Source organism: Rhinopithecus roxellana, chromosome 15 (assembly GCF_007565055.1).
Source record: "Rhinopithecus roxellana isolate Shanxi Qingling chromosome 15, ASM756505v1, whole genome shotgun sequence".
Taxonomy (NCBI): domain Eukaryota; kingdom Metazoa; phylum Chordata; class Mammalia; order Primates; family Cercopithecidae; genus Rhinopithecus; species Rhinopithecus roxellana.
The window spans coordinates 88,711,781-88,738,648 of NC_044563.1; the positions used below are offsets into that span (position 1 = coordinate 88,711,781).

Sequence of the window (26,868 nt, forward strand, 5' to 3'; positions counted from 1 at the left end):
CCTCACACCCAGGGGTTCCTCCAACAGCGCGGACAGATGTCCTGGGAGGCTGGCTCAACTCGGTCCCCAGCCCCCGGCCCCCGGCTCCCAGCTACCGGCGCCCCGCCTCCAGCGCTCAACAGTTAACAAGGCAACCCGCGCGCAGACGCCACGGCCGCGGCACAGAAGGCGTGTTTGGCAGCCCGCCGCCCCGCCTCTCCGCCGCCCCGCCTCTCCGCCGCCCCGCCTCTCCGCCGCCCCGCCTCTCCGCCGCCCCGCCTCTCCGCCGCCCCGCCTCTCCGCCGCCCCGCCTCTCCCGCCTTCCGCTACTGCGCCGGCGCCGCCGGGAACAACAGGCCTGGTCCCGCTTCCTGGGATAGCGCTGCGCGCATGCGCCTTGACGAGTGAGCCGGGTGAGGGGCTTCCCTAAGTAGCGGAAGAGGCAGATGGAAATGGAAGGGGTGGGCGCGCTAGGCCTCGTCCGGGCTAGGCTCCAGCTGGAGTTTGCGTTGGGGGCGGACCAGGAGCGGTGGTCTCCAGGGAGGTCGAGGCTGGGGCTCCCACCCGGATTTGGAGCAGGGTTGCGGCGGCCCAGCTGACCCGCCGGCGTTTGTACGTTATGTGCCCACTCAGGGAGCCATGGACAACTGTTTGGCGGCCGCAGCGCTGAATGGGGTGGACCGACGTTCCCTGCAGCGCTCAGCAAGGCTGGCTCTAGAAGTGCTGGAGCGGGCCAAGAGGAGGGCGGTGGACTGGCATGCCCTGGAGCGTCCCAAAGGCTGCATGGGGGTCCTTGCCCGGGAGGCGCCCCACCTAGAGAGACAGCCGGCAGCCGGCCCGCAGCGCGTTTTCCCGGGAGAGGTGAGGGTCGCCGTGCCGGGGACCGCCCCAGTTATTCGCACCGCGGTAGCCCGCTGGGAGCCAGGGGCGCGCAGCGCAGAAGCAGCTGAGGAAACCTCCCCTTAGCGGAAGCTGGAAAGGATCAGGACAATGAATGGAAAAGTCGTTTCAAAACTCTTTACATTTGACAGGTTCTTGTTGGGTAGCTGTAGAATAACGGTAGTGTTCAACCCTGGTTGGTTACTTAAAAAAAAAAAAAAAAAAAAAAAGGCCGGGCGCGGTGGCTCACGCCTGTAATCCCAGAACTTTGGGAGGCCGAGGCGGCGGATCACCTGAGGTCGGGGGTTCGAGACCGCCTGACCAACGTGGAGAAACCCCGTCTCTACTAAAAATACAAAATTAGCCGGGCATGATGGCGCATTCCTGTAATCCCAGGTACTAGGCAGGCTGAGGCAGGAGAATCGCTTGAATCCGGAAGGCAGAGGTTTAGCCATTGCACTCCAGCCTGGGCAACAAGAGCAAAACCTCCGTCTCAAAAAAAAAAAAAAAAAATTCTTACAGCTGTCATCTGATAATGGAGGAAAGCCTGGAAAGCCTGCAAACCTATCTCTTAGGTCCTGGATAAATTGCATGTCTATCTTTTAGAGTTGGAATTCTTTCTCAGTAACATCGTTCTTTCTAACATAAACTTGCAGAGCCTTTCGAAAAGTAAAAAGGAGGCTATTTCCGAAATGGCTTTATTCTCCTGTAGGGAATCCTAGATCTAACCTGTGACGTGCCATTTATTCACATAGAGAGAAGAGAGACCCCCAACCCTTAGTGCTTCCTTCAGAACAATGGCTGAATTCATGGACTATACTTCAAGTCAGTGTGGGGTAAGTTGGTGTGAACCAAAGCTATGTCCCATCACCTGCTGATAGCCACAATGGGGATCTTTCTGGAATTTAGGGAGAATCTGAAGACTACCTGTTTCTCCTGCCCAGCCTTCATGGTCAGACTGTAAACAGTCAAGGACTTAAACCAGGGGGTAAATCCAAGTTAGAATTCACTCAACAAATGTTTATTGAATGCCTAACTCTGTAGTTGACAATATAGCTATGAAAAGTCAAAAAAGGTCTTCTGCCCTCAGTGATCTTTCAGTCTAGTGGGGGGAAAAATAGCTTATTTGCTGAATTCCATAGCAAGTAAGTTAAATATTAGGGTTTATTTATTTGTTTATTTTAATTTAATTTAATTTTTTTTTTTTGAGACAGAGTCTTGCTCTGTCACCCAGGCTGGAGTGCAGTGGCGCAGTCTCGGCTCACTTCAAGCTCCACCTCCTGGGTTCATGCCATTCTCCTGCCTTACCCTTATAGTAGCTGGGACTACAGGTGCCTGCCACTATGTCCAGCAAATTTTTTTTTTTTGTAATTTTTAGTAGAGACGAGGTTTCACTGTGTTAGCCAGGATGGTCTCGATCTCCTGACCTCATGATCTGCCCGCCTCGGCCTCCCAAAGTGCTGGGATTACAGTTGTGAGCCACCGCGCCCGGCCTTTTTTTTTTTTTTTTTTTTTTTTTTTTAAATTGAGACAGTCTCACTGCGTCACCCAGGCTGGAGTGCAGTGGCTCAGTCTTGGCTTACTGCAACCCCTGCCTCCTGGCCTCCTGGTTCAAGCAATTTTCCTGCCTCAGCTTCCCCAGTAGCTGGGACTACAGGCGTGTGCCACCATGCCTGGCTAATTTTTGTATTTTTAGTAGAGACAGGGCTTCACCATGTTGGCCAGGCTGCTCTCGAACCCCTGTCCTCAAGTGATCTGCACACCTTGGCCTCCCAAAGTGTTGGGATTACAGGCATGAGCCACCATAACCAGCCAAATCATCTTTCGATACTCGGGGAAGGTTGAAGGCAGGCCAGAAAACATTCAAGGAGATTACCTGCATGGAAGGTGCTGTCTTCTAGGAATTACAGCAGACTCTGGCCTCATGCAGCCTTAACACTTCATGAGTCCTACATGGTTATAAGGAGGCTGATCCACAAGGGAGATGGAAGAGAATACCTTGTTTCTGCCGTGCTTTTCAGTTTCATATGTTAAGATCTCAAAAAACTAATCTTTCTACATCTTTTGTAAGAATCCCTGACTCCAAGAATAGGACTCCAACCAGTGAGGAATAGTTCAGGGAATGTTTTTATCTTATTTGTATTGTTCAGTGGTTTTAGAAAAATCAATAGCTTCATCTCTACTGTAAAGTGATTAAACACTTGGTTCATGGTTCAGTAAAAGCAATAATATTTGTCTTTGGTTTAAGGTTTAGCAAATTGATGTTGTTCATTTTGGTTTTCTGTTCATGCTTCAGTTCAAGTCTCTGTTATGAAATGGAGCCTCAGAACCCCTTGGCTTTCTAGAGATAGAATTAAGAATTGTGTACTAGGTTTGCCTCCACAGTTTGAAGTAGCTACTAAAACACATCTTTTGGTCTGTGTCCTCAAGTGCTTCCCCCAGCTTCTCATTCTTCTGGTCACATGTGTTTTAGACAGTGTCCCTACCCTGTGTTCAAAACAAGCAGGGCTGTGATGTCTTCATCATTAGTCATTATCAAGGGCAAGTCTAAGGCTAACTTTGAGGGGGAGGAAGGAAGCAGACAAGAGAAATGTAACTGTTTTCCGATCTTTTGGAAGATTCTTCATAGATTAGAGACTTCTCCCTCCACTCCTCTGCGCATGGGAAGCACAGAGAAAGGGGCTGCAGAGCTCTTGGGTTTATGTTTCATTTCCTGCTGTGTTTCTAAATTTCAAGAAAATGTACCTGTCTCTTCCTGTGTCCTTGTCTGAGACTTAAGACAATAAACGTGGAACTGTTCATCCACATTTTTTAGGGGAGGAAATGAAAGGATATGTGCATTGGACATGGGGCAAAGATGTGAAATTTGTTTAACCTGGCAGAGAGCATGGTCCTGTCCACCTTAGTTAGCCAGCGTTCTTGCCCTACAGAGGCAGCAGGTGGCAGCACGAGGATGCCAAATGCATTTCTTTCTCTGCAGCCACTTTGGGTGGGCTAAGGTTTGTTGCATGACTTCAGAGGCCTGTCAAGAGGGCAGGTAATTCACCTTTGCTCTCTTGCCTCCCTCCTTAACAGTACTCTGCCCAAATATCAGGGTTTTTTGAAAATTTGACAAGACAATTTGGTTAGCTAACATCTTTGACATTACTTCTCTAGAAATATTATTCATCTGTGCCAGAGGAAGGAGGGGCAACCCATGTCTATCGTTATCACAGAGGCAAGTCGAAGCTGCACATGTGCTCGGACATAGGGAATGGTCAGGTAAGTGTACTCAACTGTCCGGCACCATGCCTTCAGTCTACCAAGATATGACACCCTATATTCAAGAGCCCCTGCTAGACTTTGTGTTACTGGATGCCAGTGTGACTTGGCATTACAGGGCTTAACAGAAATGTATAAATTCATAACCTTAGAGAACTTACAGCAATGAACATGAAATAGGAGGTTGTCAAAAATATAAGATTGATGCTACTGTAGGATCTTTAGGTGAACCTGCAGTCCTGGGCCATGGGATTCTCGGCCAGGTTTAAAGAAAAGAGCTTCCAAGCCTGGAACATGTTGCATGCAATGATCGGCCCTGTGACTATCCCCTGCACTCTATTCTGGGCAACATAGACCCTTTCTGTATTTTTTTTAAAAAAAGAGCTCCAAATATCCTCTTCTACATCTAGGGATAGGATTTTTTTTTTGGAGACAGGGTCTTACTCTGTCACCCAGGCTAGAGTGCAGTGGAGCAATCATGGCTTACTACAGCCTTGACTTCCTGGGCTCAGGTGATCCTCCCACCTCAGCCTCCCAAGTAGCTGGGACTACAGGTGCATGCCACCACACCCAGCTAATTTTTAATGTTTTTAATAGAGACGGGGTTTTGCCATGTTGCCCAGGCTGGGGGAAAAGATTTTTAATAATTACATTTTTTACTGTAAGGTGATAACTGTCATGTCTTTGGTAATTTTTTATTTTCTTTTTTTTTTTTTAGAAGGAGTCTCACTGTCACCCAACGTGGAGTGCAGTGGTACAATCGTGGCTCACTGCAACCTCTGCCTCCCAGGTTCAGACAATTCTCCTGCCTCAGCCTCCCAAGTAGCTGGGACTATGGGCACCTGCCACCACGCCCAGCTAATTTTTGTATTTTTCTTTTTTTGTTGTTGAGACGGAGTCTCACTCTGTTGCCCAGGCTGGAGTGCAGTGGCGCAATCTCGGTTCACTGCAAGCTCCGCCTCCCGGGTTCATGCCATTCTCCTGCCTCAGCCTCCCGAGTAGCTGGGACTACAGGTGCCCGCCACCATGCCCGGCTAATTTTTTGTATTTTTAGTGGAGACAGGCTTCCACCGTGTTAGCCAGGATGGTCTTGATCTCCTGACCTTGTGATCTGCCCACCTCGGCCTCCCAAAGGTGCTGGGATTACAGGCATGAGCCACCACGTCTGGCCCATTTTTGTATTTTTAATAGACACAGAGTTTCACTGTGTTGGCCAGGCTGGTCTCGAACTCTTGATCTCAGGTGATCTGCCTGCCTCAGCCTCCCAAAGTGCTGGGATTACAGGCATCAGCCACCATGCCTGGCCCATGTCTTTCATAATTTTTAAAAAGAAAGTACAAGGGAAGTGTGCTGACGGGGGTCTCGTTTAACAAAATACTTTTTTGTAAAGGTAGTAACAATTACGGGCCCCTCACTACAAACTTACCTTTTACCACATGTCATTCTGGGGAAGCCAAAGATTCTGTTTATTGAACTGATTCAAAGGAGGAGGAGGTGGTGGTGGTTTCTGAGGAGACTAGATTTTTGCTTTTGTTTTAAACTACCTGCTTGTACTCAAAGATAGCAAACTGAAGTCCAGAGTCGATTCTGGAGTCTAAGTTGGATTCTTGACTTCTTTGGTCTGTCAGCCATTTTGGGGTGTTAGAGGGAGGAAGTTTAGGACAAGATGGGAGAGTGGACACAGGGACATGAGCAAGGGCTGAGTATACACTTGAAGCACCTCCCACACGCCTCCCCTGGCCTGGGAGGTGAGTAGTGGTGCCAGAGCTTGAGTCCTGAGCCCCCTTTTCTGGCCTAGCCTGAACTCTCACCTAAGTGCACCTGACCCTAAAGGGTGCACTTAGGTACATGTGGGGAAGAGTCATTCCCAACTCTCCTTTTAAAATGTAAGTTCCCTCTATGGGAAATTGGCTTTATCAGTCAGCCTGTTGCCTTCTAGGACCACCCCTACTCCTAGAAGAAGCACAGAAGAGAATGTATTGAGAGCCTAAGTGTCACTTTTGCATTTTAAATTTTCCCTGCAATCCAAGAGTCCCATGTTATAGACTGGAAAACCAAGGCTCAAAAGAAGTTAATCTCTCTTAGTAAATAGCAGAGATAGGACTTAAACTCAGATGTGTCTGATTCCAAAGCCCATGTAAGAATGAAAATTATAATAAACATCTGACTAAAAATACCTTATAGAATTCACTTAAAAATGCCTTGATGACTTAGATGACAACTTAGAAAAAGCTGACAGAACAATTACTAACTCCTCATAAGGTAGAAGAAAACTTCTCTTTACAATCCAAAAGTCAAAGTTTGGGCACAATTCAGTGTTCTACTTGTCTCTTCAGAGAAAAGATGGAAAAAAGACATCCCTTGGTCCTGGAGGCATCTATCAAATATCAGAGTATGCTCCAGAGGCATCCCAGCCTGTGAGTACAGAACTGCTTACGCACTGGGTTTCACCACTGTTACAACTCCATGAACCAGTTGACATGGTTCTTAGAGGGCTATTTGAATTGGGTCTATAGTATTTTTAAGTTGAGATGTTCTTACACTTAAGAAGGGTGCACAAAATTTTGGTTCAGTGTAAAATTGGGTTTTCTTGGTGTTCTTCCTTCACTCGAAGCTTCAGGGATACTCTTTGTGCCTGAACTCATAGTTGTGGTTGGAAAGAATGTGAAGTATTCACATCTCAGTTCCTACAGCTCAGCTGGGCTGGCACTGGGTCCTGTTGGAATTCCACCATCTGTTCAAGCAGCAGGAGGGGCACGATCCTCCTGCTAACAAAGTGAAAACCATTGCTGAAATTCTGAAACATACACATTTGGTGAGATCAGGTTACACAACATTTGAAGGCATTTGTTCTCATTTTCCACAAATGTTTCTCTGTAAAAACATATGATGAGTTTTTCATTTTTAGGATAAAGTACTCATTAGTTCATGAAGCCAGGGGATCCTTTTTGGAACTTGGAAGGGCTAGAATTCTGAGGAAAGGAACTTCATTCAGCATGGTGCCGCAATACATTTCTTACTTTTTGTTTGTATACAGTTTGCTACTAGTCAGGATTTGGAGTGTACTAGAGTTATTAACAATTCAGAATATTCTGTTTCTAGTACAAATATAAGTTGTTAAGTCTTAGACGCCTCTCAACACTTGCTGACTTTTGGTAATACTGATGTTCCACAGTGTTGGAGTTCTACAGCCATATGCCAACCTTACCTCTATGTCTCCTTGTGTGCAAATGAAGCATCCTTGGCTTTCTGCAACTCTGATACAACCATATTTTCTAAAAGTGACTTCTATTTACATGATTGACAACCAATAAATAGTTAATGACATTGTTATACACATTTACATCAGTTAAAGGATTATAGACTTCCAATTTTACAGTAACTGGACAGGCATGCAAGAATGCAACATTAAACAGCTTTGGAAAAAATTGGCTTCAAATCCATCTGCAAGGTAGGAGGAATAGAGGAAATTTCATAAAAATGTAAACATGATCATTTATTCCTCTGAGTGCAATTTGCTGGTCAGTAGTTTGGCTTTTCCTGTGTGTGGTAGTGGAATCGACAGCTTTTGCCTGTGGCCCCTTCTCAGCATTAAGCAAACATGTAATGGCATCCCAGCTGTCAATCTGGCCCTTAATTACAGGCTCTTTTCTGGTTTGTGACTTTGTCCTTTTGTTATTTGAACCGAGACCCATCCTCTGTCTGCACACCTGATGTAACCTGCCTCCCAGCCATGAGTGAAGTCTACCCTTGGAAGACTGATTGTACTCAGTTTGGCTCTAAATAAAAATCTTTCCATTAACTCTGGCTTCCAATGTTTTGTACTCTGGGAGAACCAGTCCTCCAAGGGAGAGTTTTGTCAGCCTGCTGAATTGCTGCTTCAGTGACAAAATGGAATCCACTCAAATTGTTCTGAGCTTTAGGACAAAAGAAATGCCTATTATCTTCCTAATAGTGAAGTTAGCAAAGCACAGTTTAAAAGAATGGCTCTCATCACTCCCAATTACCTTGCCATTACTGCTCATCTGTGCTAAGTGCCACTGTCTACTTCTGATCCCCAAAACAGTGGCCTCTAGCCTTTCCCTCTGCCTAACTCCAAGTAGAGTGTTCTTTTTATAATCCTTCATGTTCCTGTAACACTTTAGCATTTACAGAGCATTTTCAGCATGCTTATTTTGAGGTATTATCACAGTTCTAGAAATAAGGAAGGGCTGAGACCTACCAAAATGACAGTGTTGTATGTGAGCAGGCTGAGCCCTTGAAAGCAGGACCTGTCTCCCACATTAGCACTTCATTCCATCACACCTCTGCATGCACAGGTAGCCTGCTGGGGGGCCATGGTGGCAGTGGGGTATAAAATTTCTAAACTGCTAATATCCTCTTTTCCTTCTAGGCTGAGAACATCTCTAAGGACCTCTACATAGAAGTATATCCAGGGACCTATTCTGTCACTGTGGGCTCAAATGACTTAACCAAGAAGACTCATGTGGTAGCAGTTGATTCTGGACAAAGTGTGGACCTGGTCTTCCCTGTGTGATGTCGTCCATCACTGCCTTCACATCACCTTTTTTTAAATAGTAAGAATAAAGCCACTATATGATTCTCTTGATAGCTCTACATTAATCCTGTTTTTAATGCTGACTGGGTCAGCCTTCCCAGGAGCTGGGGTCTGTCTCTTTCAGTGCCTTTTGTAACTTGGGGTGTAGAAGTCCTCCATGCTTGTTTGCCTGAAAGTAATATGATTCACTCTCTGAACAGGTTTTACTGCTTGCTTTCCAAGTAGAGGTTAATTATGATAATAAAGAGACTGGAAATGAAGAGAATTCATTTTTATTAAAAGGTAAAACAGAATGTCACTCATGTACAACTGTAGGCTTTATGGAAAGGTGGCAGAGTGGCTGTGGACATGTTTGCCCAAAGCAGGCTGACCCTCTCTTCCATGGAAGAGGCATCTTAAAGCAGTCTCACCAGGGCCCTGGCAGGGACCCCCAGGGAAGGACCCCCACACTCCTATGTCCCTCACAACAGGTGCCTTCCTGCTGCTTGTCTGCAGGGAGGTCTTCGTGGGGTGGAGATACTGCTGGTTATTTGACTGTTACCTGTGGCCTGTCCTCTGCCTCCTTCCGTTGAAGGCCTTGTCAGCCACTCTGTATAACTCTCCTCAAGTTATACATGTTTATTCTTTACCTATAAAAGGGGAAAAAATCCATAGATTGTTATGCTGACTGTAATTTTAAGAATCAAAAGTCACTGATTTTAAAAAGTCATTGATGTGCTGAGTGTGGTGGCTCATACCTGTAATCCCAACGTTTTGGGAAGTTAAGGCAGGAGAATCACTTGAGCCCAGTAATCAAGACCAGCCTGGGCAACACAGTGAGACCCTATCTCTACAAAAAGTAAAAAGTTTAGTCAGGTGTGGTGGCATGTGCCTAGCTACTCAGGAGACTCAGATGGGAGGCTCACTTCAGCCCAGGAGTTCAAGGCTGTAGTGAGCCATGATTACGCCACTGTGTTCCAGCCTGAGTGACAGAGTGAGATCCTGTCTCAAAAAAAAAAAAATCATTGCTGTGTCCCAAATGTCTTGAAGCTGCCACAGCAGTACTGTGACATCTCCCAGTTTCATTGCCTGGTTCTCTCATTTTGAACACAAACCTTTCCACCTTTCCTTGGGAAAGGTGCTAGTATTTTATATGATGGAAATGAAGTTTTAAGTAGAGCTATATTACCATTCTTAGTGAGGAATAGACTCCATATTCAGAGGGCCTAATAAAGCAGACCCCTACCCAATACTATAGAACAGAGGGCCATTTAAATGGGGATCCTTGCACCCCCAAGAAGCCTGTGATTAAATTCATAGGTTCCATAAGCCTTCTGAAATTACATGCAAAATTGAGGGTATGTGCATTTTTCTGGGACAAGGGGTCATAGGTTTTACTGTTCTCAAAGGGGATGTGACCCAAAAGGTCTAAGACCCATGTGAGAAGTCCTTAGGAAGCCCCTTTCCAGCCATTCTGCTTTACCTAGATCCTCAGGGCTCTTAGTCTAAGGGGAATTCTTGTTCCACGGACCTATTGCAAGGCTCTGACTCTGCTTTCTGTGTTCAGCTTCCCCTGGTGGGGTCTGCAGTGGCTTCTTGTTGGTTGCCTTCAAGACCAGCTCTGTGGTAGTCCCCACTACTACAGTTTGTGCTCTCTGCTGTTTGTGATCCTTTTCTTCTTTCCAGATGTTGGAATATCTTGTTCCTAAACCCAAAAGTCAATTACTTAGGTTGAATATGCCACCATTTTGATGGGATAAGTACAACTAAAACAAGGAGCACTGAAGTATCTGTAAGCCCACAGCATTGTTTTCATTTATTATGTATTTGAGACAGGGTCTTGCTATATCGCCCAGGCTGGAATGCAGTGGCATGATCATAGCTCACAGCAGCCTCGACCACCCGGGCTCAAGCCATCCTCCCACCTGCCACCCGCTCTTCACTACAGCCCCCAGTAGCTGGGACCACAAGCGCACACCACCATGCTCAGCTAATTTTTTAGTTTTTTGTAGGAACAGGGTCTCACTATGTTGCCCAGCTGGTCTTGAACTCCTGGGCTCAAGCGATCCTCCAGCCTCAGCCTCCCAAAGTGTTGCGATTACAGGTGTAAGCCACTACACTTGGCCTATTTTACCATCATGCAATGTGTCCATGTAATGTTTTCTATTTTTAGAGAAAAAAATTTTTATCATTTCTGGCCCTTATGCTTTTGGGAAACATTACCTGATACCCAAGATTTGGAGTAGTGAAGAAGTTATTGGATGTGTTTTCTAAACTGCCATTAGGGCAAGTAAAGGTAACTGACTGCCACCAGTTAAAGGAGCTTCGACACCTTCACTGATCACTGATAACATGGACCACAAAGAAGAGACTACAAGCTGATGGAAAAACAAGTTTTAAGAAATTGAACTGGGTGCTTTGGTGCACACCTGTAGTCTCAACTATTTGGGAGGCTGAGGCGGGAGGATTGCTTGAGCCCAGGAGTTTGAGCTATGATCGTGCCACTGCACTCCAGCCTGGGTGACATAGTGAGACTTTGTCTCTAAAAATTAAAAAAAAAAAAATATTGGGGCAAAACAAAAATAATGGGAGATGTGACTTCCTGAGGAATAGACCAATCTAAAAGGGAAGGAATGTTTTTTATGTTTCTTTTACAACTACAGATTAAATCCTGTTTCAGTTATAAGCAAAGGAGGCAGAAAGCACCTCCCTGCCAGCAACTGACAATCTGGCCTCCCTAGGACTGTTAGCATCTAACTGTAACCTCTCACTGCCTGTAACAAAGTAAGGGAAAGTGTGGAGGAAAGAGAAACCTATGCAAGAGCTTTTGTGAGAGGCAAAGCTCAAAATTGAGTGTTGAGCATCAGCACTCGACAGAACGGATATCAAGTCCTGAGAGCAGGAACTGATTAAACATCAAGCATGTTTAGGAGAAGCAAAACAGCATATTTCCTTTAAAAGATACAAAACCTGGAGGGGAGAAAAGCAAAGCGCTGGTGTTTGCCTTGTTTCAGCCCTGACCTACATGTGATTTTCTGTTCTTCTCTTAACTAGTGAGCTGTGACCACATGTGTGGTGAGGGCTGGGGATGGCCATGTCTCCACACCCCCTCTCAGGCATGCTCTCCATGTATTTGGGAACATGCTGACAATGCTCACGGGTCAGCCCCAGGAACTCTCCCTAGAGCATAACACAAGATCCAGCATTTAATGGGAAAGCTGAGCCAACTACCTGAAGATACTATAGTTCTCTTCTTTATAGTTGATTATTAGAATTTATTTCAGGGGAGAAAATAACTTTGGAGTGGATCTGTTTAAATGTGGTGATGGAGAGAGACTGTAGGTGTAAGTGGCTTTGGGCAGTAGCAGTAAGAGCTGTGTAAACTTAGGGCCAGGGGAAATTTGTTTGGACTTAATCAGGTTTGGAACCCTTCTAGAGATTGCTATGGAGCAAGCCACAGCAATACGAACACAGATGTGGTACCTAGGGCATGTCTGGCGCCCGTGGCCCCTCTGGTTGTCCCTCTCCCCTATGCTGGGCTTGGTATTGTCTCAGTTGCTCCCCACAGACCCTTTTCTGTTGGGTAGGTACAGCTTTTCTTTCTCCAGGCTCTGCTGGAGCAAGAGACATTGGGAGCTATGGAAAATTTAGCATGAAAACGCTAGAGTTTGGTACCATTTTCTTTATGCCCTCTCTACAAGTGATAATATAAAGAAAATGCTGCCAAACTCTAGTGTTTTCATGCTAAATTCTCCATAGCTGCATTTCTTTCAAATGGAGAAAGAAACTGGCATTTCTTTCTTTCTTTTTTGGAGACAGAGTCTCACTGTGTCCACCCAGGCTAGAATGTAGTGGCTCACTGGAACCTCTGCCTCCAGGGTTCAGCTGATTCTGGTACCTCAGCCTCCCAACTAGCTGGGATTACAGACGTGCATCACAACGCCTGGCTAATTTTTGTATTTTTAATAGAGACAGAGTTTCACTTTGTTGGTCAGGCTAGTCTCAAACCCCTGACTGCAAGTGATCCGCCCCCGCTTTGGCCTCCCAAAGTGCTGGGTGAGCCACTGCACCCGGCGAAATCACCATTTCTGAGTGGCTGCTGCCAAGGCTTGCCATTGCAAGATTGGGAGTAACCCATTTCACAGAAGTCTGGGACCCACCTCCCCATTTTATATTTTCAATATAAAGTTTCTTCCTGGAGAGTGGAGGAAGAGCACAGCTGGGTCTCTGAGATATAGGGGGAAAATCCTCATATAAAATCCAAGTGCAGCAGACATACCCCTCCCCTCCCAAAGCCCAGGGGTTCAGAGGAGTCACCCACCAGGAAAGCTTCTCATTTGCAAACAATTTCTCAACTTTCTGGAACCGAACACTAATAAAGTCGTTACCCCTGGGGCAAGATTGAAATCTTCATTGGTGCCAGCTTGATGGTTCATGCCTGTAATCCCAGCACTTTGGGAGGCCGAGGCAGGCAGATCACTTGGGCCAGGGGTTCGAGACCTGCCTGGCCAACATGGCGAAACCCCATCTCCACTGAAAATACAAAAGTTAGCCAGGCATGGAGGCATGCACCTATAATCCCAGCTACTGGGGAGGCTGAGGCGTGAGAATCACTCAAACCTGGGAGGCAGAGGTTGCAGTGAGCCAAAATCATGCCACTGCACTCCTGCCTGGGCAACAGAGTGAGACTGTCTCAAAAACAACAACAACAACAACAACAACAAACTCTCATGGGCTAAGCAGTCCTTCTGGCTCAGTGACTGTGCTAGAAATAGGGCTATGGTTTCAACCAGGGAACCCTAGTGGGTCCCAGTGTGGGCAGTGCCTAGAGATCTAAGCCCTTAGCACTGGTGTTCCTTCACCTCACAGCCTCCCTGCCCCAGATATGTTCAGTGACCCCCAGAATCTTGTCAAGGGCCACCTCCTTCACACAGCTCTGACAGGCTTCTGCTCTTTCCGGGCTCCACTGGGAATTTAGATAGAACGGGCTCCCCGAACCTAGCAGGGCCCGCCACACAGTTCTCAGCTGGAGGTGATGCAGTGTGGGGCTGGCTGCAGACTGCCAGCAGCAACAGGACACGGCTTTCCTGTTGGCCATGAGGGATAAGAAGCACATTACAGTGCCCAGGTCCTCCCCGCTCACTTACTGAGGAGAGTGGGGCCTCCAGCAGGAGAGTGGGGCCTCATGACCAATGCTTAAGACCAGTTTCTGTGCTTCAGTGCATCAACTCTCATCAACACTTGGAGGCATTTGTACTGTTCATCTAGAGGAAAACCAAGGCCTCCAAGAAAAAAGGAGGGGGCTAAAAACAGACAATGGCAGTGCCCTGTCAGTAGAGACTAGTGAAGAAAGAAAAAGGCAGGTATTAAATAGGGATGCAACCTTAGCACAAAGATCATTTCATCCTTCTGCTCCTGTGGGCCTCATAGCTGAAATGGAAACCTGCTATTTCCCTTTTCCCACAGCCGCCTCTTCAGCATGACCAGACTCCCAAGGATTACTGTAGTCCCAACAGAGTGGACACGTGCATCAGATTCCTAAGGGACATGTGGGAGGGAAGGGAGCCGGGGCCCCAGCCCCTGCCTTAGAAGGCAAGTCTACTCCCCTGGCATACCTGGCTTCCCAGGGCGTGGCTCAGGCCCGTTTCTCCTCCAATACCTCCACTCAGGCTGGCAGAGGCCACTCTGCCTCAAAGGAGTCTCAAGAAGGATGGGATCTGTGTTGACTGCACTGTTTACCATCAGTCTCTGGGGAGGGCCCATCTCCAGATCATTCTCCACATTGTCTTATTCACGGGAGGAGGAGGAGGAGGAGGAAGAAACAGCCAGGGGAGCGTATGTTGCTACTTTTTCCTCTTTAGGACCTTCCAGGGGCAAAAGCTGTGCTGGGGGCTCCAACTCTGGAAGTTCTCTGGCTGTGACTTCTGAGGTCTTGGTTAGAGGCCACCAAGTGGTGCCACATGGGGGGCAGCCACAGAGGCAGCCCTGGCACAGCAGCTGGCAGCAGGCATGAGGGTGGCAGAGAGGGCACAGGAATGGAGCGCCCGGAGGAAGCTCGTTAGTGATGCGCCCAGTGATTGGCCCCAGCAGAGAGCAGCATGGAGCCCAGTGAAGGGGCCTGGGGTGCTCCCTGGTGAAAGACTTGTGGAGCCTCTCCACAGCCTTCTTCCAGATGGCCAGGGACACCGACTGGACCCCACCTAGGGGCACTTTAGCGCTTTGCCATTCCAGAAATGAACAGTGATTTCTTCTTCCTTTGATGCTACATAACAAAAAATGGCAAAATTTTGTTATAATTATCAATTACCTTTTTTTTTTTTTTTTTTGAGACAGGGTCTGGCTCAGGCTGGAGTGCAGTGGCACAGTGATAGCTCACTGCAGCCTCAACCTCCCAGGCTCAAGCCCTTCTCCTGCCTCAGCCTCCCAAGTAGCTTCCACTTCCTAATCGTGGGATAAAGCCTCTCCTATCCACACAGGCAAAGGCAGAGCTTCAGCCCAGCCCCTGTACTCTGGCTGCCTGGCTCCTCACATGCACCTCTCCGTGGAGAGCCTGCCAGGAACATCCTTCACCTGCATCATAGTTACCTCCACTTCCCGAGGACTTGCCTGAGCCTCCCTGCTTCCTGGACTACAGTGGCCTGCAGGGGCTCACTTTTCTTGTTAAAACCAAAATGCATTCTCAGTAGAAGCCTCATTCTGTCATTCTCTGAATTACAGTGGTGCTGACTGACCGTGCAGAAGATGACTGTCCGGTCCCTGGAGGACCTGGTGAGAGCTGAGTCGTGAGTAGCTAAACCATGGTTTAGCTGACCAACATAGAGATAGAGTTTTAGGCCACTTACCCTGATTACAATTTTTTTTATTATATAATCTGAAAGATACAGTGTGCATCTTGAGGCATCTGTTGCTGCCTCAAGATTAAGCAGCAGGCAAGGGGGTAAAAATTCTCTTCTTAATGCCTTAGAAACTCCTAAGCTGTAGACGTACCTTTGGCTCTCTCCTCTGGCCTGATTATAGCCTGGCTCCTTCTGGGGACTGATGAGTCAGAGCAGCTTCTCTTACCTCTCCAGGGATCTCTCATCTCCAAGCCCAAAAGAACAGTGCCAGGGCCATACTGCTGTTGTCCTGGCTCCCAGAGTGTCAGCACCTTGGCCCCTGGTCTCAGTAAGTATCCTACAAATGGTGAGAGAGGAATGACATCCTCTTCTAAGACCACTCTCTGCTGCTGGGCTGGCAGCTTTGGGCCTGCGACAAGAGGAGCCTCAAATTCCACAAGCAGGACCCCCTGTCTCTCCAGCTGTGGGAAAGAAAACACTCAGAATAAGAACCGGCATTACAAAGTACAAGAGGGAGCACCCAGGTTCCCTACGATGCCCCCAAACCAGGCCCAGGGACTGCCTTCCAAACAGTGACAGGCACCTAAAGAAGGGATGAGGCAGATGCTCTTTCAAGCCAGTCATAACTGAGATAGGCAGGCTGTGTGGCACGGTTGGGCTTCCCTGAATCTCTTTCTTCCTCAGGCAACACTTCCTGCCTCTCCCTTTCCATTCCCTTCCTTTGCCTGGTTTTCTTTCCTCCTACCAAATTTTTGACCTGCAATTGCCAGGAGTAACCTGGGTCCTCCCTGGACCTTTTCTCAATGCAATCCCCTCCTTCCAGCACCCCCAAGAAGCGCCGCTCCTGTGTCCAGGACCAACCAGGGATGGATGGTTGTTCACCTGTGAGGCTCATGTAGGCGAGGAGAGATTGTGGCCACAGAGCTGCCCTCAGCACCGCCCTTACAGTCGATGAGGAAAGGGTTAGCTAAGCAAGTGAATAGCAAAAGCGAGAGAACAGTGATGCAGCTACTTAAAAGTACAGGCTGTTTCAAGTACTCTGTAATTTAGAAGAGAAATAAACTGGTTATAAATTATTTTACCAAATCACTGGACAGAAACTATATTGGAGCAAAGTTTTGCTAGAATTTCATTTTAATTCACATATTACTTGAAAATTGACCTTCCCCCCCCACCCCAGATGGAGTTTCACTCATCAGCCAGGCTAGAGTGCAATGGCATGATCTTGGCTTACTGCAACCTCCGCCTCCTGGGTTCAAGCGATTCTCTTGCCTCAGGTTCCCAAGCAGCTGGGACTACAGGAGCCCACCACCTTGCTCGGCTAATTTTTGTATATTTAGTAGAGACAAGTTTCACCACATTGGCTAGGCTGGTCTCAAACTTCTGACCTCAGGTAATCCACCCTTCTTGGCTTCCCAAAGTGCTGGGATTATAGGCATGAGCCACCACACCAGGCCAAAAACTGACTTTTGATTGGAAATTCTGAAATTCATATTTTTAAAGAATTTACACTAGTCTTCCCTTCATGAATCTACATTCACAAAGTAAGTCTTGACTCTGAAAAAAAGAAAAAAAAAAAAAAAAGAAGTGAGTAGCCACTGAAGTACAGGCCAAGCCTGGCCCCCAGCATGGCAGGAGTATGCTTCTCTGTGTACCAGCACACACCCATGCATGTGAGCAAACACATCTCATTCCTCTTTCCCTTAGGCTGGTGTTCATTCAACACACGGAATTTTCCTCAACAAAGTACTTTTAAAGTACATTTTCTTCTCTGTTATGCATTGAATTGTGTCCCGTGCCCCACCTCCACTCTCCTCCCACAGGCTGGATTGCAGTGGTGCCATCAGTTTGGAGCTCAAGTGATCCTCCTGCCTCAGCCTCCCAAGTGGCTGGGACTACAGCCATGTGCCACCATGCCTGATTAATTTTTAAATTTTTTGTAGAGACAGGGTCTCGCTATATTGCCCAGGCTGGTCTTGAACTCCTGGCCTCAAGCAGTCGTCCCACCACCACCTCTCAAAGTGCTGGGATTACAGGCATGAGCCACCATGCCTTGCCCCCTGCCAAATTCATATGTTGAAGTCCTAGACCCCAGAATGTGACCTTATTTGGGAATAGGGTCATTGCAAATGTAATTAAGATGAGGACTGAATATGGCAGGTGCCTAATCCAGTGTAATTGATGTCCTTATAAAGGGGGAAATGTGGGCAGACACACACTCAGGGAGAACGCCTCGTAAAGGTAAAGGCAGAGATCAAGGTGATGCCTCTATAAGCTGAGGAACACCAAAGCCTGCCAGCAAGCCATGAGAAGCCAGAAGCGGGGCATGGGAATGATTCTTCCTCACAGCTCTCAGAAGGAACCAACCTTGCCAAGCCCTGGACTTCCAGCCTCCAGAAATGGGAAATGACACATTTCTGTGGTTTAAGCCACTCTGTTTGTGGCACTTTGTTAGGTAGCCCTAGCAAACTAACGCACTCAGTGGTATTACATGTTCACTTCTACAACATGGCCATGAGAGAGCTGTGCTTATCCAAAAAACCAGCCTGCTAGACGCACACAGCTAAGGCATGTCAGGTATGACAGGGCCACCCAGAGGAGCATGCCAGGAAGATACTGGGGGTCAGGAGACTTGCCTCAGGAGCAGGCTTTATTTGAGCCCAGTAGTAAAAGCCATCTGCTTCCTGTCTTGCCAGGACCCATGTGTTGGCAGCATCTCCAGCTCTTCCCAGCCAGCCAGGCCCTTGCCATGCTGGGTCGGCAATGTGGAGACACGGGCAAGAAGAGGTGTGCCTGGAAAAAAGCAAATGGAATTAGTGGATAGAGAGTAACAAGCCCTAAACACATCAAGAAACATGTTTCTCAAGTACATCTGAGGTGCACCACAGCACACAAGGCATGTGGAACAGAAATCCACATGGAAAGTGGCAATCTATGACTTCCAGAAGGATAAGATAAACCTCCGGGAGGGGCAGTAGGAGAGGACAGTGAAGGGAACCATCCTTGGTGGATTGGGAGTTGGTTCAAGGCAACCAAAAGGTAATTTGCCTTAATACATTCAAGTTAATTAATGCTTGTTCCTACACTAGACAACAGACTGGAAAAGTGTGGCTCTCGCCTGTAATCCCAGCACTTTGAGAGGCTGACGCGGATGGATCACTTGAGCTCAGGAATTCAAGACCAGCCTGGGCAACATGGTGAAACCCCATCTCTACCAAAAATACAAAAAAATTAGCTGGGTGTGGTAGTATGAGCCTGTGGTCCCAGCTACTCAGGAGGCTGAGGTAGGAGGATTGCTTGAACCTGGGAGGTAGAGATTGCAGTGGGCTGAAATGACACTACTGCACTCCAGCCTGGGTGACAAGGTGAGACCCCCTATCGAAAAAAAAAAAAAGAGCACCAGGGGCCAGACGCAGTGGCTCACGCCTGTAATCCCAGCACTTTGGGAGGCCGAGGTGGGTGGATCATGGGGTCAAGAGATCAAGACCATCTGGACAATACGGTGAAACCCCATCTCTACTAAAAATACAAAAATTAGCTGGGCGTGGTGGCAGGCGCCTGTAATCTCAGCTACGCAGGAGTCTGAGGCGGGAGAATCACTTGAACCTGGGAGGCGGAGGATGTGGTGAGCCAAGATTGCGCCACTGTACTCCAGCCTAGTGACAGAGCAACACAGCAAGACTCTGTCTCAAAAAACAAAAAAAACAAAAAAAATAGTGCCAGGAAGGTAAATCTTAAGGTGGCGTGTGGGTTTCCAGGATGAGACATGGAAGCTTGGGTAGTAATACCAAGGGTGTGAAATTGTAATGCCACTTGATGCTGTGGGGTCAGAGGGATGAGGAAGTGTTTGGGCAGGGACAACCCAGAGGAGCTAAGGGGTTGTGGGACAGAAAAAGGAGATGCTAGTTCCGGATAATGTTGTGGTCAGGGCCAGTTGGTCTAGGGGAGTTGTTGAGTCAGGGTTTGGGTTTTTGAAGAAGCCATTTTACTTTGTGGGCAAGGCTGAATGCAAAGGGGGCCTGTCTGCCTCCTGCTGTCATCAACATGCCGTCACAGCACCCAGGCTGTTCGTGCTGAGGAGCTCCTGCAGGCCCATGCTGAGCTACCCTCAGCCCCCCTCAGCCTCCCTCCTGTGCTTGTTGGCATCTAAAGTCCAATGCTTAACTCTAGCTTTGAACAAGATGGTCCACCGGGTGAATCACGAAAGGGAGCCATTAAGGATCATTCAAGCTGGCATGTCCCTAACGTGGGCAGAATGGATCAGGCAGCAGGAATGCGAGTCCCTGGAGCTGACACGCTCCTTGTGTGCATATAGGCTGTGGTGCCTTTAGCCTCTTGTATCCACGCTTTAGAAAGCGGACTGAGGATCCTATTTAGGAAAATCCTGGACAGAGGAGGAGTACTGAGGGAGTACTGAGAGTACTGAGGGAACCTGAAGAGGCACCTGGAGACCCCCCCTTAGCAAGTCTCTTTTTTTTTTTTTTTTGGTTTTGTTTTGTGTTTGAGACGGAGTCTCACTCTGTTCCCTAGGCTCGCGTGCAATGGCGCTGTCTCGGCTCACTACAACCTCTGCCTCCCGAGTTCAAGCAATTCTCCTGCCTCAGCCTCCCAGGTAGCTGGGAATACAGGCATGCGCCACCACGCCCAGCTAATTTTTTTTTTTTCTTTGAGACAGAGTCTCACTCTGTTGCCCAGGCTGGATGGAGTACAATGGCACGATCCCAGCTCACTGCAACCTTTCCACCTTCTGGGTTCAAGCAATTCTCTGCCTCAGCCTCCTGAGTAGCTGGGATTACAGGCACCTGCCACCATGCCTGGCTAATTTTTATATCTTTAGCTGAGACAAGGTTTCACCATCTTGGCCAGGCTGATCTCGAACTCCTGATCTTGGGTGATCCACTCGCCTTGGCCTCCCAAAGTGCTCGGATTACAGGCGTGAGCCACCATGCCCAGCCAATTTTTTTTTTTTTGTATTTTTAGTAGACAGGGTTTCACCATGTTGGTCAGACTGGTCTCGAACTCCTGACCTCAAGTGATCCACTGCCTCGGCCTTCCAAAGTGCTAGGATTACAGGCGTGAGCCACCACACCCAGCCAAGTCTCATTGTTGATGGTAAAATGAGCTATAAATTTGGTAACTGGCTATCCCTAACTGCCTTCTCTCACTCATGCCAACTGCAGCATCTGCAACTCTGCTAAAGCCGGATCAACCCTGGAGGGCTCTGGGAGCACAGTGTAGGCTGGAATGACAGACCGCACAGAGATACACCAATCATAAGCCAAACAATGAAGACCCCTTTCCGCCTTCTCAGGAAGCAAGTCTCTCCACCAAGGTCTACCACCAACAGCCAAGAACAAAGGAAAAAAGAAAGGGGCACCCACTTCCTCCAGAGGGGCAGAGACAGGTACCTTGCGAGGGGCTTGTGCCCGGTGAGCCAGGGTGCTTGGAGGGCAAAGGGGTAGGTGAAGGAAAGGTCCCACAGTGGAGCAGCACCGTCCCAGCCAGGGGCCTTCAGGCTTGTGGCCACGCTGCAGTATTTGAGCAAAGGCATCCTGGGCCCCGTGGAGGATTCCATGGCCTTCAGAGGATCCACCTGAGAATAGGCACCACCATTACCTGAGCTGCAGCTTAAAGCCAGCGGTGGCCGCCTGGGTGAGACAGGGCTCAGCTCTGCAGTTAGCTGACTCTGGGGACAGTTGAGTCCATGCACGGCCCACCTGCTCCCACAAACTCTCACAGTTTCCTCCTTGAGTCACCTGCTTTGGGAACCTCCACTCAGGAAACGGGAGGGATTGGAAGAGCAAGAGCTGTGAGTTTAGAGCAGCCCAGCTTTAAATCCTCCCTCACAACCTGCTGGCTGTGTGCTCACTTAACCTCTGCCCTCCAGTTACACTCAGGATAGAATTCATGGAAGGCACCTGGCGTATTCAGCAGCTCAATTTACATTGGTATTTTTCCTCCTTCCTCCTCCCCGGCCACCTACAAGGCTAGTTCTGGCCCCAGGTGAGCTGAGCTCTCAGGGCCGTCTATCCCCTTTCTAGCCCCGTTCAGAGGAGACAGCTGCCACCAGGGCCCAAGATCAAACCTTGTGAGGGTCTGCCCCTGCCTAAGTCCACAGGTCTGACCCCAAAAGGACTTACCCACAGCCCCAAACTCCCAGCCTCCACCTCAGCCTCAGGCCCCTTCTGACAGTTGGGGCTCAGGGCCTCAGCACAACCGACTCCTGGTTGCCATGCCGGTTGCTGTGGGTGCAGCCTGGGGACGCTGTCCTCTGTGGCCAGTGAGTGCACTGAGCATGCAGAGAGGCCGACAGGAGGCCTTTGGAGGCAGGGATGGGGCAGGAAGTGATGGGGGAGGGGGTGTTCTCCAGGTTTCCCTCTGGAGAGAAGAGGAGAAGGAGGGAGAGAGAAAAGCCAGCATAGCCTCAGTTCTCCAAAACTCAGGCTGCCCCACTGCTAGAAGAGTCTGGTGGTGGGAAGCCCTCAAGGATCCCAGGGGACTCCTGTGAGGGAGGAGCCACCTCCACCGAAACTGAGGGCCTCCTCCCTGTACACACTAGAGGCAGGGGTGGGGGAGCCACTGGTGGCTTGGGGACTCTAGGGTAGAATTTGTCCCTAGTCTAAACCAAAATAACCAAAGGGTTGGGCCTGTTTGTCTGTAACAGGTAGGACTCCGTTGAGGAGCAGAGGTGTTGTGACCATTTGGAGTGAGAGATGTGGACACTGGCAACAAAGGAAGAGAAGTCCAGATTCCGCTCATGGGAGGGGCTCGTATTTGGAGACCTCTGACAGTCACTGCGCACTGGTTATGTTCCTGGTATGCAGGCAAGTTTGGAGGTGTCCCCCACATCCATACCCCGCTTCTACCAGGTTCTGTTACAGTTGGCAGATCCATGGGAATAGGGAGGCCAGGGTACCACCTCCAGGAGTAGAGTGGTGTCAGTCACCCCTTCCATCCCCGTCTGGCCCCAGGGGTTGGTTAGGCAAGGGCGTGTTCCTGAACCTCTCCAATCAGCAGGAATCTGGAGACTTTGGTTGGGAATCCTGGGATATAGGCTTTCTCTTTCTTTCTACGCCTGAACAAGAAAGCTGATTGTTCTGAGAGCTTCTGACAGCCTTTTGGGGAGACTGAAGCTATTCCCAGAGAAAGAGAGGATAGACCTCAGGAAATAGAGGGTTGGTTGGTTGGTTGGTTGGTTGGTTTTGAAACAGGGTTGCCCAGGCTGGCCTCAAACTCCTGGACTCAACGGATCCTTTTTCCTCAGTCTTGCGAGGAGCTCAGACTCCAGACATGCACCCCCACATCCAGCTGAAAATAGGATATTGGTGACAGTATTGAGTCCTACCTGCAGGCAGTGCTGCTACTCTAGGCCTCAGCTGTGTGAGCCAATAATTCCCCTAATTGATTATGCCACTTTGAATTGGGCTGTTTCTTACTTGCAACCAAAAGCCTCTTTGCTAATGACTGCCCTCCAGAGCATCACTTCAGGAGAATAGTCAGGAGAATGACTGCTGCCCAGGACTGTATACCGAGGCCAAGTTATTTGGCACACAAAGTTAAAGTCTGAGAAAGACCCATGGCCGGGTGCGGTGGCTCACACCTGTAATCCCAGCAGTTTGGGAGGCCAAGGCAGGTGGATCACAAGGCCAGGAGATAGAGACAATCCTGGCTAACACGGTGAAACCTCATCTCTACTACAAATACAAAAAATTAGCTGGACGTGGTGGCTCATGCCTGTAATCCCACCTACTTGGGAGGCTGAGGCAGGAGAATTGCTTGAACCAGGGAGTCAGAGGTTGCAGTGAGCAAAGATTGCGCCATTGCCCTCCAGCCTGGGTGACAGAGAGAGACTCCGTCTCAACAAATAAAAAATAAGTTAAAAAATACCCATGAAGTCTCTGGCAGTTAAAGAAGGATTCTTGAATGAGACAGAGGGATTTCAGTGGAGGAGGGGAAAAGGAGAATATTCCAGTTTAGGTAGGAAGCAAGAGAGAAGATAGAAGGATACATTCGCAAGAGTGATTTTCTGTTTGGGGGAAATGGGTTCAGCATGTGCAAAATCACCCTGAACTTGCTTAGAAGTCACATGAAAGCAGACTCACATCAGGGTTTGGGTGTGAGAGTAATTCTGGTTATAGATTACAAAGGCATCATCGCTAACCCCATCAGATGTTATCTTACACGTAGGAAAAGGCCAAAACTCGGGTCGTTTATCTTTTAAGGAATGTAGTGACTCAGGCATGAGACAGGGTGGAGGAGGGAGAGGGGCGTGTACTCTGTCCTATCATGTCTTCAAAGCTTCTTTTCAAAGAGCGAAAGAGCTGCCGGTGGTAAGAGTCAGGGGCATTGTGAAATGTTGCTGGCAAGCAGAAGTGAGAAAACACGACTTCTTATGTTTGCTGCTTTGTTTTGCAGTAGGGAACTTTGAAAACTACGCTGATAAATTTAAACAAGATGGCATTCAGAGGGCAGTCATCAGGCAGTTTAAGCGACGAAGTGACATGAAATACTTTCAGAGAGAGGGTGGAGCCTGTTGAGGACACAGCCCAGGAGGCCAGACAGGAGACTGCTACCAATGACCCAGACACAGGTGACGGGATTGGAATAAGAAAACAATAACAACAGATATTCACCGACACCTTCCTGATTCGAGGCTTTTTGCTGGGTACTAGGAATAGAAGATGAATAAGGCTGGATGAATTATCTTCAAGGAGCTTTCAGTCTACTGAAGAAGACAGAGATAGGTGTGTAAAGTGTTTAAAGATAGCAGGATAGCAACCATAAGAGAAATATTTATATGAAATAAAGAAACAAGTAACAGCTGGGATAGGAAGTTGGGGAGGACTTCAGAGAGGCATAGCAGTGGAGAGGAATGTGATAGACAGTGTGTGATGGGTCATTGACTGGGCCTGGGGACAGATGGGACTTGGGAGTTAAAGGAGAAGGAAGAGCTGAAGCTGGCCATGGAAGCAGAAATAGATACATTTTGAAGGCAGACCCCCCAAGAAACGGGGCAGGGACTGTCCTTCCCAGGTATGAAGGAAAGGTCTGGCAGCTCCAAGTTTTCTAGCTTAGAGAACCTAGAGAATGGTGATGCTATGGACAAAATAAGATAATGATAATAATCAGTAATGGTGGCCAGGCACAGTGGCTCACACCTGTAATCCCAACACTTCAGGAGGCAGGGGTGGGAGGATTGCTTGAGGCTTGGAGTTCGAGACCAGCCTGGACAACATAGCAAGACCCCATCTCTAAAAAAGATGTGTTTGACTGGGAGTGCTGTCTCATGCCTGTAATCCCAGTACTTTGGGAGGCCGAGGCGGGTGGATCACAAGGTCAGGAGTTCAAGACCAGCCTGGCCAACATAATGAAACCCCATCTCTACTAAAAATAAAAAAACAAAAATAGCCAGATATGGTGGTGGGTGCCTGTAATTCCAGCTACTCGGGAGGCTGAGGCAGAGAATTGCTTGAACCCAGGAGGCAGAGGTTGCAGTGAGCCGAGATTGTACCACTACACTCCAGCCTGGGCGACAGAGCGAGACTCCATCTCAAAAAAAAAAAAAATTGTTTTAATGATTATGAATACTTTTTACATGTCAGGCTCTGTTAATCATCATCATAAACGATTGGGAATTGCTGTTGTTATTATTCTCATTTTGTGGAGAAGAACTGAGACATAGAGAAGAGGTAGTAGAGTTATACTGCAAATACAGGTCTGCCTTCTTTTTTTTTTTTTTGAGATGGAGTCTCGCTCTGTCACCCAGGCTGGAGTGCAGTGGCACAATCTCAGCTCACTGCAAACTCTGCCTCCTGGGTCCACGCCATTCTCCTGCCTCAGCCTCCTGAGTAGCTGGGACTACAGGCGCTTGCCACCACACCCAGCTAATTTTTTGTATTTTTAGTAGAGACGGGGTTTGACTGCATTAGCCAGGGTGGCCTCAATCTCCTGACCTTGTGATCCGCCCGCCTTGGCCTCCCAAAGTCCCGGGATTACAGGTGTGAGCCACCGCACCCAGCTACAGGTCTGCCTTCTTGGACCCTATACTGAGCTGCCTGAAGAAGTCTGCATGCAGGAAAATGATGCATCTGAAATAATTTCAAATAACAACAAGGTTTTGTAAACTACTTTTGCTTTAGCCCCAAGACACTTTCCCATGGTGGCGACTTCTTGTCAATCCCCAATAAATAAAAATCTCCAAATGCTGACAAATGAAGAGAGGTTCATTGTGATTGCTCAGCATGACGCTTCGACAAAGTGAGACCGGCCTCTAGTAGTTAGTAGTCACGCTTCACAGGCTTCTGTGAGAGCTTCTCACAGCTGAGCCTCTGGCCAAGCGTGTGAGAAGGGCAGGATAAGACATGCAGAGACTCTGGGGCCCGCTGCTCCCCTAGAGCTCATGAAAGAAATAAGCAGAGCAGCTCCTCAACCTACATGAGATCGTATTTAGTACAATTGAAACCCAGGTGAGTAATACTCAGCATAGGTTAGCATTTGAGCTATTTCCTGCCCACATGGAAATTACACTTAGGAAAAACTGTTGAATGATACTGTAAGATACCTCATTTTGTGATATTATTCATTTCTATTTGGAAACACCGACTCAAACAATTCTGAACATAGGGTCAGCATGGTGGCTGGTGCTTGCTATCACGGAGGAACCTTTTCCAGTGTTATTCTTGGTCTCAGCTTTATCAGGGTACAGAAGAGACTGCAGGTAGTTAATGTACTTGATCGCAGCTCTGAGGGTTTCCACTTTGCTGAGTCGCTTCTCCAAATACTCCTCTGGCAGATGATGACGCAGCTGGGCGTAGCCTTCATTGACACATTTCACGCGCTGCCGTTCCCGCTCATTCCTTTTCCGGATGAAGGCCGGCCCGTAGGAGTACTCACACCTTCCGTAATTTGGGTAGGGCATCGGGAAAGAGAAGGGGCAGGGTTCACCGTAATTTCCCAGGATGAGGGAGTCACTGGGAAAAGGCAGCAGTGGCAGCTCCTCAGAGTAAGGGGATAGCACCGGGGCCTCCGGGTGCAGGTGGAAAGTGACCATGGGCTCCAGATAGAAGGACCTGGTCAGTGGCAAGCGGGCAGAATCGGGGAAGATAGGAAGTTTGTCAGGCAGACTAGAGTTGCCTCTGTTGTCCATCATTTCCTCTTTAACCTGCAAACATAACGAAATTTATCAATGTGGTCAGATAGAAAGAGAGCAGATATGATCTACTTTCTTGGAGATCAATGTTTTGTTTTGTTTTATTATATTTTATTTTTCGAGATGGAGTCTTGCTCTGTCGCCCAGCCTGGAGTGCAGTGGTGTGATCATGGCTCACTGCAACTTCCACCTCCTGGGTTCAAGCAATTCTCCTGCCTCAGCCTCCT

General features: G+C 48.2%; 3 protein-coding genes across 8 annotated transcripts; 1 reads left to right on the plus strand and 2 right to left on the minus strand.

Annotated features, from left to right (window-relative positions):
- Nucleotides 1-303: 303 nt before the first annotated feature.
- On the plus strand, nucleotides 304-24,716 carry AKIP1 (A-kinase interacting protein 1). 6 transcript variants are annotated; one of them, XR_004053596.1, is made up of 9 exons: nucleotides 304-392; nucleotides 613-840; nucleotides 1,614-1,694; nucleotides 4,015-4,119; nucleotides 6,456-6,536; nucleotides 8,513-8,696; nucleotides 20,673-20,896; nucleotides 22,157-22,308; nucleotides 23,908-24,716. XR_004053596.1 is itself a non-coding variant. In XM_010384843.2 (6 exons), the coding sequence occupies exons 2-6, from the start codon at nucleotides 619-621 to the stop codon at nucleotides 8,654-8,656; spliced, it is 633 nt and encodes a 210-aa protein (XP_010383145.1). In that variant the 5' UTR covers nucleotides 304-392; nucleotides 613-618; the 3' UTR covers nucleotides 8,657-8,730. The 6 variants fall into 6 exon arrangements, 4 of the variants coding, with proteins under 4 accessions (XP_010383145.1, XP_010383147.1, XP_010383146.1 ...); XR_750313.2 differs by lacking the exon at nucleotides 23,908-24,716 and having other exon boundaries at nucleotides 22,157-23,153; XM_010384843.2 differs by lacking the exons at nucleotides 20,673-20,896; nucleotides 22,157-22,308; nucleotides 23,908-24,716 and having other exon boundaries at nucleotides 8,513-8,730.
- On the minus strand, nucleotides 10,162-21,067 carry C15H11orf16 (chromosome 15 C11orf16 homolog). The gene is given in 6 exon segments (XM_010384855.1): nucleotides 10,162-10,361; nucleotides 14,272-14,874; nucleotides 14,877-14,918; nucleotides 15,719-15,953; nucleotides 18,129-18,285; nucleotides 20,901-21,067. Coding segments are annotated over 6 exon segments (1,404 nt in total).
- Nucleotides 24,717-26,064: 1,348 nt separating the features above from the next.
- On the minus strand, nucleotides 26,065-26,647 carry ASCL3 (achaete-scute family bHLH transcription factor 3). The gene has a single exon (XM_030917932.1). The coding sequence runs from the start codon at nucleotides 26,639-26,641 to the stop codon at nucleotides 26,096-26,098; it is 546 nt and encodes a 181-aa protein (XP_030773792.1). The 5' UTR covers nucleotides 26,642-26,647; the 3' UTR covers nucleotides 26,065-26,095.
- Nucleotides 26,648-26,868: the final 221 nt, after the last annotated feature.